Raw genomic sequence first — 14,530 nt, 5'->3', positions numbered from 1 at the left:
TGTCCCCACATATTTCTCAAAATGTTCACATGCAAAAGATCCTTGTATCTGTAATGGTCAAAAATCCAATTCCCAAGGATCTCTGTGCCAGCCCAGCTAACCCTAACGACTTGTACAGCTGCAAAATGGGATTAAGTTACCGAAGCAATGAATGACATGAGCAGGTTGATTGGCTTGTGTGTAAAAAGATTGAGGTAATGTATCTGAATGTTTCCATCTTATTTCAGAGCACATGGTTGACATAGCGAAGAGGACATATTGCACCAGTTTTTTCGTAAGGGAGACACGTTTTTCTCTTCAGCTTAAACGCACGTTTGTTTTTGAGCACTTAGGATGTGGCTGTGCACATGTGAGCTGTTTTACAGTGTGGTTTGTCGCTGTATCATCAGGCTATCTGTTTATCTGACTACGCTATGATAACGGCGAGGGATTTATTGTGCAGTAAATATCCATGTAAACGCATGTCGTTCCTCGGATGAGCTGCTCTCAGCCGTGTCCAGAAGAGAGGGCTGTCTGTTATGTCTCCAGCCATGGAGATAAGCTCTATCTGCTTACATTTCAGCCTGTTTCACCGTCTTCTCTCAGATAGCCTCGCCAGTTTCTCTCTCCCACACACACACACAAGCACTAAAACTATATATACTATCACTGGAAAGATGTACACACAGTAAAGTGGGCCCAAAAAGTACAGTATTTGGACAACTAGAAATGTATTACTTGTATTGCATTAAATAGTAAACCAAATGGCATCTGCAAACAAATGACTCTACAGAATAACCTTATAGATATTTTTGCAATGAATTTTAACCAACTGGTTTCACAGGGATTTTTGGTGGATGTGTGAAGTCAAGTTCACACAGGTGTCCTAGCAGAGTAACCATAGATAGTTTATCACCATAGTTCACCATGATAAACCATAGTTTATCACATTTACTATGTGCATGTGCCACTAACATTGGACGACCAGAAAGTATTTAAATACTTTTTGACTTAATTTCGAATCTATTGAAAAATGTGTCTTTCTTTAAAATAAATGCCATTTGGTTTGATATTTTGACATTTATACATGACTAAGTGTCCAAATAAGTTTTTGGGGGCCGCTCCAGGACCAGGAACCACACAGATTCAGTGTGTCAGAGAAGGACTGGAGCAGAATGGAAGGAAGATCACAGGTCAGACTGTAAAAACATTCCCATACTGCCCTTCCCCCCTCAGTCATTCTCTCCCTCACACCCCCACTACTTCCCTGAGCCCTTCCAGCCGCCACAGTGACTCAACAACACAGGCCTTCCAGCTCGCTACAAGAGCCTCTTTTGTATGTCCTTTGTGCCGGGCTCAAGAACCAGTACACCACAGTATGGGTTTAACTCTGTCATTCTTACAACATCAAGAAGTCAATTTTTGCATACAAACAAAAATAACAATCAGGCATATTGTTTTACCACATATCTGGAAATAAAAGTTCCGTTTCATTGTTTATAATGTGGCAAGAAATGGTCAGCCACTTGAGTGACCAACAAATATGATACCATCATCATCAAAAAATGTGGAACTAGATTTGCTGATCCAAAGGTAGCTGTGCTTGCAATGCTGAAAAATAATATTAATAATGGTTCTGTGTAAATTAAACAATGCATTAAATGCATGCAACATTGTCCTGTCAGAAATTAGAGTGCAAATAAACTGAGAAAAGAAAACCAATCCGATTTCAAAATGCACACATTACAGTAACATCACCTCTGTCATCATTATGATTACTAATGCCAAACATTTTAATGTAAGTCAATGGGATATTTTAAAATATGAATTTAAATAAATAAATTCATGTTTACAACACCCCACAGAGGCAGAATCTATTTTATTTACAGAAATAAATAGTTTGTAAATTTATTACTTCTAAAAATGTTTTGATGTAAAGAAGAAAGAAGAAGAAGAAAGAGGAAGGAGTAATATTAATAAAGTGGTGGTCTTGCAACCACTGCAATAAAAAAAACAACAGTTTGAGACAGCTACCTGGCTTGAACGCCTCTCCTCAATGATTTGTCAGCCTGCAGAATGATATCCTGTCATGTTATAGACTTTCTCCAAAAAACACAACTGACTGTCTTTTCCCTGGTCCTCCATAATAACAGACTCTATTGCTAATAGAAGATAAGTCCAACAGGAGATTGCCTGTTCTGTGATTAAAAAAGAAAAAATATCTGTGGCCCCCGCTTGTGCTGTAGTCAGCATCCCACTGGGTGAACAATACGAGCTGATTTCCTGACCCCTACGTCTGGGGATCCTAAAGACAAACAATGGGACCCTTAATTAACATTGGCCATTCCCAGCACTAGGCCCTTCCTGACGGTCCCGATTCAGACCTGAACACAAAGCTTGCTGTTATTCCTCTGACACCATCTTACTGTGCTCGTGTGCCCTCCGTAATATTCATTTTGAATAGAAGACTCTCGACATCAGCCCTTTCACATCCTGAGGTCAAAATATGAGTGATGGCATTCAGTTTGGAATCTAGTGACTCGGGTGAGAGGGATGGATCTGTCAGGGATATCTGTTTATATGATACCAGATGAGCTCATGGTTGTACATCATCTGTTCTTCTAAGCTGGGCAGGATGTGTTTCCATGTTAGATAAGGACAAACAAATGGTCATTCCGCTAAAGTTATTAGGTTGGTACAATGTAATCAAAGGAACTTGTAGGTCGTACATAGTCTTATAACAACAAACAACCTCTTGGTAACAATTCCAATGACCTTGTGCAGGTTTATGGTGGCATTGTCTATAGTTTAAGAGTTAGTGGCACACAAGAGCGACTTTGAACAATAATAATTTAGAAGGTGACTTCCTGTGACGAACCACTGGAGAAATCTTAAGTGCTTACATCACTTTAAAGGTATAGTTCACCCCAAAATATATATTTGTTTCTTCTGTAGTTCACAAAAGAATATTTTGAAGAATGTTGGTAACTAATTAGTTACAACTTTTATTGCATGGACAAAAATCACTGAGACATTTCTCAAAATCTCTTCTTTTGTATTCCATAGAATAAAGAATGTCATACAGATTCGGATCGACATGAGGTGAGTAAATAAAGACTTTTTTTTTTTGGGTGAACTATGCCTTTAAGAAATCAGTCTGGCCTCAGTAAGAAAAAGCCCAGAGAACCAAATACAACCCAGATGAACTAAAACTTGCAGAAAATCTCCTAATCATAATCAAAAGCCCACAAATCAAAGTTTATCATGTCATTTTTTACAAGCAGATTGTATAATATTAGTGTTGACATCCACTTCTCATATTTGTTTTCTTTCATTAACTTTTGTTCTCACAAGACCAGACATGACCACAACCTCTCACTGAGAAATAATTGAAATCTTTATGAAGGATTCTGGACAAATAAAAGTTAATGAAAAGATAATTACGACGGATTTATTGAATAATTATACTCAATACTCTGGTCCACATCAGTGAAGGGTTGAATGTCTTAGTCTCTTTATCCAAGCAATATACCCTGTCTGCACAAAGCAGAAATCTCTGTCATTATTTTGAGGGTCTTTTTTAAAGACTGGGAATGCCACTGTGCCCTTTAATTTGTCCTCATTAATCTCTTTGAGGAAAGCATGCTTTAAAAAAAACAACAACAACAACAACTCTGAAGCAGAAGACCAGTCACATTTGCGGTCTTCTCATTTCTAAATATGACAACAGATCACAACTCTCACTTATGTTATCATTATCCTCCTCTGATTGTTGACATAGAGGTCTCATGCAAAGGGACATCTACAGGCCAGAAAGACAGAAAGAGGGAGCATTTTCTGTTGTATCAGCAAAAATCAGAGGAAGAGTGCTATTCTCTGTGTAGAGAACACAAAGCAGCTGGCAGGAAACCAGGTTTTTTATATTCATTTAACTTTGATTTCCGTTTTGAGGAAGTGTGTTAAGTGTGCTCTCCCTAGTGCTGGCCTACATCATCTGACTGTTTTCAAATCCTGACAAGGACTTCTTTAATCACACCATCAGCGAAACTGATGCTTTATTAAGATGTATTTAAATAAAGAGGCACCCAATCACTGTCTATTGCACTTCTTACATTTCTAATTTATAAATATACAGTACTGTTGTATATGTACATTACTATCACAATCACTATAAGCTTGGGGTTGGTAAATTTTTTTATGTTTTTGAAAGCAGTCTATAGTGTCACTTGATCCTTCAGAAATCATTCTAATATGATCATTTGGTAAAAAATAAATAAATAAATAAATAAATAAAACTTTTATTATAATGATCAATTTTGAAAACAGTTCTGCTTAACCATGATGCATTTTTTTAAACTATATTAATAGTATAATAATAATAATAATCAAATTAGATGAATCATTATAGTTCAAAAAGACTTTTATTATTGTACACAATTATGCTATACATAAAAACAACCAAAACACATGCTTTGGACCATGAATGTGAGCACTAAATCTGCATTGCAACATCAGACTGGTTGTTTCCCAGGACAGCAGATTGACAGGCTGTGAGAAACACTGAGCAGCTGGTCTGGACAAACATGAATACAAACAGATGTAGGAAGCAACATCATGCTCAGTTTCAATTACTAAGTGCAATTTGGCTACAATAACATCAATCTCTGTAGAAAAACTTTAGAGCTGATTTTCTCTGTAACAATGCCAGTAAACTCAGTCAATAGCAGACAACTAAGCTAAAAACTATTTTTCTTTTCAGTAAAACCATACTGTATGTGATCCCTGTCAGTTTAACTGCACAGTAAAGAGATTTTTTTATGAAATGACACTAAATTCAAACCCAAAACGGTTGAAGTTAATTGTTTCACTAAATCTAAATACTATGTATATCTAAATACAGTCAGTTGAAGTTGGACTTCAAAACAAAAAAGTCTTAAAAAAAGATAGTTTATAAAGATAAATATTTCTGAAGCAGTTTTACATCATTATTCAGCATTACCAGAAATGTTTGACAGCATGTTTTGGTGCAGAAGAGAATGAACTCTAACTCAGTTCATAAATCTTTCTAGATTTAAACAACTGCCTGATTAATTGTCCAGAAAACAGATAAAGATAATATATATTGTACAACAAAAGGCACACTTAGTCAAATCCATATCTGACCAAGGGTCCTGTGATTTATATCAAATCACTGAATGTATGTGGCTTTTGATACAGTCATTAAAAGTTTTCTAGCGCTCTCAGAGCAACAGAACTGTCAAATGTCCAAGTACGCACTATATATTACAAAGCATTTTAACAATACATATTCACACCTCATTACTTGAGCCTGACATAGCTTCTGATTGAAAATGGACTTGCTTATGTATGCAGTTACAGCTATTTATTTGTTTCTATCAAGAAGCAGGAAATGCATTGTCATTTTGGCTCCCTATTAGAGCCATGTTTATGTAATTATCTCAGCAAGAGACTGAGAAGTAGGTGACTGTCTCCTAAGAGCTCAGTGATTGCCTCTTACATCAGAGTGTTTTCCTTTCACAGGCGGGAGCAGTTGTAATGGAAGTTTTTCTCAAACAAAGGTTTCTTGTCAAACAAAATAACACAACCCCAGGCTAATGTTTACAATTTCACTATCTTACATAATGATAACAGCAACAACAAATCATAAACGCTTTATCGCTTTATGAAATAAAACTTGCAAGTTCACAACGGTGTTTGCTTTGGTAGTAATGAAGTTGGCAAACTGTGAAGTACAGTCTTTTACCATTAAATTCACGGTCATTTTTTACAGTGTAGGGTAGATTTCACTCATGCTGATGATGATGGGGCACCATTTGTTTAAAATAGCCTCCAGAGTGTTGAATCTGCCACGTTTAATCAATAGACTTAAGTGGCCCAAAACACTTAGAGGAACTAAATAATGCAACATACGGGTAACATTTGTGTTATGCTGAAAAGAAAAACAGACTTGAACGAAAGCTTCATCACAAATGGCAAATTATGGGATTAATTAAAAAAATAAACATAAGAAATTACAAAATAGTAAAAAGAACGATATTTTAACTATATTGACTATTTAAGAACCTGCACCATCAACAAACCTCTAAAATTCCACATAAATTGAATAGTAGCAGGCTTCAACTGTAAAAAGCTACTCAAAAACAGAACATTTGGGAAACTGGAGGAAAACGAAATAAGGCTATATATATATACACATTCCATTTCCATGATTACAGTTTGAACAAGAGATGCATTATGTCAAAAGAATAATGAGAGCTCTGTATGAAATCAATGGCATTCATGTGTCTTTGATTAACATAAGAGAATCTACAATTTTCCCATCAAAGGATATGAAGACTACAGACCCCAGCTGAGTCTACTCTACTCTATCTGGTTTATCGCTGAATTTCATGCAAATTCAGTATGCAGCATTAATCTTGTCAATGAAATTACTGACAAAAATGTTCAGGAACAAAGGCTGTTTTTATTTTATAAGAGATACTGAAGACAAGACAAAAAATACACACGCTGAACTACTTAGTTTCAACGATATTATTGACAAAATATGATGAGAAAAACACTGCAAGACATTAACAGGGCACTAACAATGTTTTTTGAAGAAAAAAAATCTAGAAAGACTGCGATTGTTTAAAAAAAATCCAATAATAGTAGCTAATAATGATTGAGCTGCATGAGCTGAAGGAAAACAGGGAATGAACTCCAATAAAATGAAGTGCATCACTGGAAAGTTAATTAATTAGACCCTACATATATGAGATTAATTACATAAATCCACAACATAAATATAAACAGCATAAAACTACTGTATTGCATTTAAATGAATGCAGAAGTCAACCTGAACTAAGTTACATGCTAGTCAGAATGTGCTAATCACATTGTGAATATGCTCTTACTACAACAAAGTGCTTAAACACAGACAATGAATAACTAAAAATAAAGAATTCACAATATTGGTATTCAGGTTTTCATAAGGACAGTTTTCACTCTTTCGCTATTTTTGTTAAATGTTGATGCATGTTTAAATTAATACATAAAATTTGTATTTGCATTTTCCCGTCAACTAAAATGTTATTTTTATCAACCAAACATGCAATGTTAAAGTCAAATTGGATTAAAAAATGAATAAACATTTTAATTAAATTTAAAGGATATTTTCTTTAAAGGGGTCATATGATGCGATTAAAATTTTTCCTTTCTCTTTGGAGTGTTACAAGCTCTTGGTGCATAAAGAAGATCTGTAAAGTTGCAAAGACTAAAGTCTCAAATCTAAAGAGATATTCTTTATAAAAGTTAAGAGTCAACCACGCCTACCTAAAATGGCTCGTTCTAACACGTACGATATCCGCTTCGTCATGCCTGGAGCTGATCCGTGCTGGTCGCTGAGGAAATACATCAACTTCGCCGCCGCCGCCGCCATGTCGTGAAGGCGCTGTGTGCTTCGTTGTGAAAGCGAAACTAGTTTGTTTGGTCTTCCAAAAGAGGACACGACTAGAAATCAGTGGTTAATTTTTATTTACAACACTGTTCCAGACCAGTTCAACCCAAATATTCAGATGTGTGCAGCACATTTTATGGAGGACTGTTTACTGATCCTGGTAGAGTAGACTACAATGCTGGCTGTTCTAACTCACAGACTTTAAGTAAGTTTTTTATATTTAAAGAATTTGCCAGTGACGATTCAAATGCGAGTTTTGAGCAAGGATAGCTGGCCAATCAGAGCACACCTCGCTTTTCAGACCGATGAGCTTTGTAAAAATCGACGCGTTTCAGAAAGGCGGGGCATAGAGGAGAAACAATAATGTACAGTATGTGGAAAATAATGTTTTTTTTTTTACCGTAAACCGCATAAACACATTTCATTACACCAAATACACAAAATAATGTTCTTTTTAGCAACATAATATGACCCCTTTAAAAAGATATTTAATATTAATAACATTTTCTAATTTCTCAAAAGAAAAGACTATGATTAAAATGTAAAAAAGTGAAATAATGAACAATGGCAGTACGTTCTGCGTGATTAAAGTTTTCTAGTATGTTTTTAACAACAAAAACTCAAAACATCCAACATCCCATTTGTTGCACAGTGCCACTAACACAACACATCAAGCAGGGTAAATGTAAGTAGGAGACAGAAACATGATTGTGACCCTGTAGTAATTTCTCCATACAACAAAAGGCATTCTTTTCTGCATCCTGTACCATGTTTCGACAATTTCCTAACAAGACTCACATTGATGGGGTGAGGGTGGGAGTCAGAATACTTGCAGTGAATGACATCCAGTGTCACTATGAGACTGTGACACAAAAAAGGGCATTGGCAATAGGGATGCATTGCAGAGGACATGACTCACGAGCTGAGCTTACATGCAGGGCTCTTACAGTTCTACTAGCCGCATTCCAGCGCACACATTTTCCATGAGGAAATCCCACCACACCTCTGTATGAGGGGTAGATTGAGCCTCATCGGCTGAAACAATCAGATATTCGACTGGCATAATATAAACAAGTAGAACTGGGCCACAGCTTTTCGAGGTCTCGGGAATTCTGGGTAATGAATGACAGGGCAAAACTGTTCCCCCGTTTAGTTGAGCTTGTTTACATTACTCTCACTATAGCTGCCCCTGGGCAGAGCAGAGTTGCTCAAACAGCTGCCTGCTCAATGGTGTTCTTTTCTAACTAGCGCTCCCTGTGGAGCTCCGCTAGGGCCAGAACCACTTCCTCTAGGTGACACATTTGACAGTCCCCGGGACGGCTGTGCTTTGAAACTCGGCCCCTGCCCTGACTGAGGAGCTTGGCCCATTGCACCTCGTCTGCAATGGGCTAAAGCCAGTGCTGAGAATCACATTCTCATGCGTTCTCCCAGCGCACCACCTAGATGGTGCGCTGGGAGAACGCATGAGAATGTGATTCTCAGCGCTGGCTTTAGATCACAGGTCCCGCTGTGCCCTGTGAAGTCAAATCCTCAGTGTTTGTGTTGGCAGGGAGTATGTAGTCCTCTGGACAGGACAAACCTTTAGTGGGGACCAGCTTACCCAGGAATTCATTTCCTCTGAGACAAGATCAGATTCACCATGTTCATAATTTTTCAACTGTCCTTACCGGCAGGAATCGAGGGCGAATCGCTACGTCCGGATGAGTAAATACGTGGATGCAGCATATGACAAATGGAAAGTAAATCACAGAAAGTGAGACCCCAGGGGGAGGTAAATTGCAGCAGTGTTGAATTGAGTAGGTGTGGACACTATCGAGGGACAGGACTTTTCTTGTGTTTCCACTGGCATTCACACAAGCAACTGAAATTTAAAACAGGACAGTTCTGACAGTGATTTACTGACTGGTCTCAGACTAGTATTATAGCCTGCGGTGTTTTGTCCTAATAAAACTCAGCATTTGTTCTTTTAGTATTTGTTTCTCTAAGCTGTTTAACATGAGAGGGTGATACCAACGTAGTGAACCCCATTGTGCAGATTCCTATAGACCAGGGGTTTTCAGACTTTCAAAGCAAAGAAAATTTGAGAGGAAATTTCCTATTTTCATTATGTAGTTTTTATGACTGTTAAAGTTAACTGTAAATCTGCTCTAGAACAATATTTATTTTGAACATATCACAGTCAACGTAATATGACCATGAGTGCTATGTTGTTGTAAATTAATCCACAATTACATCATAACACTGATACAAATTCAGTCCAATCTGTTATAGGCCTAATGGCACATGAGCAATATTTTCCATCACCCATCAGGAACAGCAAACGCCCTTATAAAAACAAACATCAGTGTATTTCAGTGCACCATGTTGACAACGTCAAAGGAAAAGTCTGTAAATTACCTGAGCTGTGCACAAAGAGGTGGAGATATTTTATCATGATAGGACTTTTAGCAGTCTGCAGGGAACCCTCATCATCTTTCATAAAGGGAGGTTTGCCACTTTAATCCCACATCTGGTCTGCATTACCATTCCATGCAGCTCTGACTTGAGTCTGGGCCTGAACAAGAACCTCACCCTGTCTCAATGTCCAAAGACTATAAAACACTAAAGGCTTCAAATTAAAGATGACACTCTCTCCTTCACAAACACTTGTATTTTATCTTTGTTTCTGGAACTTTTGCAAGTTTAACACTATTTTGTATTTCTGAAATCAGTATTGGAATTAAGAAAGCGAAAGATAAGACAAGGAAAAAACTCAGGAACAAACAGTGCTCTACATTAAAACTACCAATTTGTGTTTAAAAACTGAAACTAAAATAGTTTTTAAAGAAGCTTGGACATATTTGTTCCTTGTCCTGAGGGTAAACATCGTTCTGAGAATGCTGTTGCAATAGTCGAAACAAGACAATTAAAGGTCAGGGAGTGGTTTCTCATTATTTCCTATGGTTTTCCTAGTAAAAAAAAAGCACATAAGCGAATTTAAATCACAAACTTGTCACCTGTTTATCTCGAGGGCAAAACATTCTCACTCCGGCATCTCTGACTTTTGCAGCATTTCTTTTCTCACTAAGTCCATTCATACTACATTAATTTGACCATTTGTTTAAATGTGTTGCTTTGTAAACATATTGTCATGCATCTACACAAAACCACTGCTTTATGAAGCTTTTAGTTACATTTGCTAGAACAACAATGGCTAATATCACCTGCGAAACACATGTGGCTAAGAGACTATTTCTGAAAATGACTGTATGCCTCATTTCCTGCTGAACACATTTTATGTGTGATATCCCTGATGTTAATGTTTTTGTTATTATCGACTAATGTCACTGTCAGACGCCAGAGAAAGTTAGATTTTAAAAAAAGAAAGAAAATCAGATGATATTCATGTTTAAAAAAAGATTGTTCAGTGACCTGGTGTAACCTCTCAATGCTCAGCACAGTAGCTCTCTGAATTAACTTGATACACATGACTAAAAAGACAGAGAGATGTCTGTTTGACAAGTAGGTCAATTAAGCAACATGTCTCTCTTTCTATCTCCCCAGGGTGCGCAGAGTTCGTTGGCTGCTTACCTGCGGGCAGTCTTTGATATAGTGTCCCTTGTTGAAGCAGAGATGGCACAGGTAGTTTGGTGGAGGTCTCTTGCTGGGCTTGCGTGGCTCAGAGGACAGGGAGAGGTCGGAGAAGTGGTCCGTTAGAGAGTTCAGCCCGTCCACTATGTTATTAAGAGAGCCGTACGGTGACACACTTTTGTATAAACCATTATTCAGGGCCTGCAAAGCATAACAGGACATCCACAATCCAAAAATTAGCTTATCCCAATGTGAACACGAAACTGAAGCACACTATGTCTTCATACAATGTCATAATATGCTGCTCTTAAATACAGTATAGGCTAAAGCTGTAAGAAAAATGTAAAATATGATTAAGTGCATAATCAAAAACAATGTCCTCAATTATGTGGAACTTGACTCTATTAGGCATATTATCGAATAAATGAGATTCCTAATTCAGGATCAGTTCCTAAATTGGGGCGACATAATTCACTAAAGCCATTGATAAGTACATGAGTCTAAGATTTGCAAATCAGATTGCCATTTAACCACAGAGAGTACAGTAGATAATCAAACACACGCTACAGACGGTTTGGATGGGAAGATGTTGCTTGAGTGATGTCTTCCTCTGGTTATGCTTTGGAAGGTTATGTTATTGTTGAAGTCTCATGTTGAACAGTCCTGAAACTTTATACTTGGCAAGTCCAGATAACTGTCATCTAGTTCTCAGCAAGCCAGGACAATAAACAGTTTCTGCACGTATCTCTCAGACGAGTCTGTTTTCATCAGTTAGATCAACTCTGAATGCAGCAAATAAGCTTTTTTAGATCTTTCTTTTATAGCTGTACATGTGACGTTCATTTTCCATCCTGGCCAGTCACATCCAGCTGATATTCATTCTCTGTGAGAGAAATTCATGAGAAACACACAAACCAATTCCTCCTAAATTCAAAACTTAGAACTGAGTGTGTCTGACAAAAGATTATGAGTTCTTATGAGAAATCTTTAGACGTGTTTATTTTCAAAAAATATTAGGCCTATAAAAAGTTGTGTCATGAGAAACTAAGCATCCAGCTACACTGTTATTCTGCGTTATGACCAGCAGTGAAGTCTAAGATCAACAAGAAGTATATGAAAAGGCAATGGAAATTTATGGAGTTCTGTGTAAACAAAAAAACAAACAAACCGCACAGCCATGTTTTAAATGTCAATTTTTAAACATCATAAAAATTAAGATGATCAGCTGTTATGTCTGAATGCATTCATGCACTTATTATCGATTGTCAATGTAATAATGCAACCGCAATATTGATTGTAGCTGATTGTAGGAATTTGGTTATGTGTCTCCTGAGGGATACGGCTCTCACACACATTTACACCAGTGGAGGACATCTCTCCTCACCCCTTCACACAGCTGGAGAGCCAGTCAGGGGGTCACTTCTAACTACTGCCATTCACCACTAACACACACAATCCCAGTTAACACTTTCTAAGAAACGTGTAGACAATTTGGTAAGTTATACAAACAAAGATAATTAAAAAATCTAGAATTCTAGTTCCAACCTTCTTCCTTAGTTGTAAATATTTAACAGATTGATTTCTGGCCTCACAAGAGGAAGAATAAAAAGCTCTTTGTGTAATATGGAATTTTTTAAAAGCATTCTTAACCCTCCACATATGAGAAAAAGAAAAGAGAGAGGAAAAAAAGAAAGGGGGAGAAAACTAAAGAGGGGGAGGGAGAAAAAGAGAGAGAACTTGTCATAATGTTTTTATTAAAAAAGTTTTGCCCTTCCTCAAACTTTCCACTAAACATCAACACTTTACCTCTGTCTCAGCCACAACACTGTCATTACATCATTAAAAAGAAAATGCATTCATATGTTCAAGCTTCTGGAAGTAACTCTCTCATTTAGAAAAATAAATGGAAGAGTACAAAAGGATTCAATAGACTTTTAGTTCCATGTGCTCTCCTTTACCATGCAAATTGTCATAACTATTATATTTAATTAGAAAAGCATTCCTTATTTTAATGATAAGTGAAAACCATATTTGTTTCTTCTTATCCGTTTCATGACAATATTTCCAGGAAATATAAATATAGCAGTATAAGTAGTTCCCAAAAGTAGGCCTACATTAATCTCACTTGAATCTTGAAATAACTTTTGAACTATAAAACACTTAAATACAAACATACTAATTTATGAATTTTCCTTAAAAATTTCTTCTCATAAATTGGCACAATCTATTTTTTGATAACACAATCAAATCTAGTTATTCAGAGAGGATCGCTGAATAACATATTTCTTTATGCGATAATAATAATACAGATTGAAGTGTTATATGTCTTCGGCAACTATTACAACCTCAGAAAGGAGCATCATTTTTGATTATCCCAAACTCAATTATGGCAGCACACATTTTAGGCCTGAGATCAGTAAGCAATCATCACAAATTAAATGCAAGTAGTCTTATGATCAAAATAAGAAACTTTCATGTATGACTGCCTCATTTGGCTGTACACGTGCTGTTACAAAATACAATAAACAGAGTGTGCAAAGCTGCACGCTGGCACGATTTTAATGATCCTTGAAACTATAAATTATTTGCATAGTATTGCAATAAAATATATAAATACGATTCATTATTATTACACGATAGAAATGAAAAAAATATTACAAAATTATTGTTTCAAGTTTCCAGAGATTAAAAGATTATGTAAGTCTCCTAAAGCATTTGTGTATTGTACAAATGTAGCCAGACTAGACGCGCGCTACATTAGATACATAGTCAACTGCGCTTTACATAATAAATCTTATTCCAGTCGGCAGGGACCGTTATCTCCACGAAATTATTTCCCCCCCAAAAAATCATCTGTAGGAGAACAGAAAACGAGTTACCTCATTCCTCTGTAGCTGAAAGAAGTTGTTGAGATAGTTGGAGTTGAGAGAGGAGCTCAGGTCATTGGCAGGAGTTTTGCTGTAGTTCAGGTCCGGATGGGAAGAGTTGGGCTCGGGTCGGAAGGCATCGAAGGCACTCGTCTGATGCGTGTCTTGTAAAGAAAGGTAAACCCAGTTGAGAAGCTGTGCAGGCTGGTACACTGAGGTACTGGTGTCTATAGCAGACAGCAAGCTCATGTTGTTACTGTAACTTTCACTCTTCCACTGTTACTTTTGAAAAAGGCAAACTGAATGCGCCGTCCGGTTTTCCACACCCAAAAAATCAGCGCTTCTCTCTCTTCTTCCAGCACAGACCCTATTCCTTCGCTGGGATCCGTGTCCCAGGTTTATAATTACACAAAAGTCATTGCTCTGATATGTCAGAATAAAAAGTTTTAGCCCGCTGCCCACGGCCCGTTATCTCGTTTTATTTGCACTGTAACAGCAAGGAACTCATTGAATATTCATGTAGCGTCTGCGCGCGTCATTGTCTCACACGGCCAATCAACACGCGCTGTTTAACATACGGGCTTGTATATAGCGACAACCTGTTGATTATTGGCTACTAGTTAATTTCAACAGAATATTCATATTGATCACGGAACGT

General features: G+C 37.1%; 1 protein-coding gene across 1 annotated transcript in view; it reads right to left on the bottom strand.

The window, feature by feature from the left end:
* The window catches only part of zcchc24 (zinc finger, CCHC domain containing 24), a 32,235-nt gene extending 17,824 nt beyond the window's left edge, over positions 1–14,411 (bottom strand). The window contains exons 1-2 of the mRNA XM_016511294.1: positions 13,885–14,411; positions 11,006–11,206 (exon numbers count right to left, since the gene is read on the bottom strand). Coding sequence (XP_016366780.1) covers positions 11,006–11,206; positions 13,885–14,121 — 438 coding nt within the window. The 5' untranslated portion in view covers positions 14,122–14,411. The remainder of the gene's footprint in view (positions 1–11,005; positions 11,207–13,884) is intronic.
* Positions 14,412–14,530: the final 119 nt, after the last annotated feature.

Source organism: Sinocyclocheilus rhinocerous, unplaced genomic scaffold, assembly GCF_001515625.1.
Source record: "Sinocyclocheilus rhinocerous isolate Xijiao unplaced genomic scaffold, SAMN03320098_v1.1 scaffold1243, whole genome shotgun sequence".
Classification (NCBI taxonomy): domain Eukaryota; kingdom Metazoa; phylum Chordata; class Actinopteri; order Cypriniformes; family Cyprinidae; genus Sinocyclocheilus; species Sinocyclocheilus rhinocerous.
This window is presented reverse-complemented; position numbering and strand designations above follow the sequence as displayed.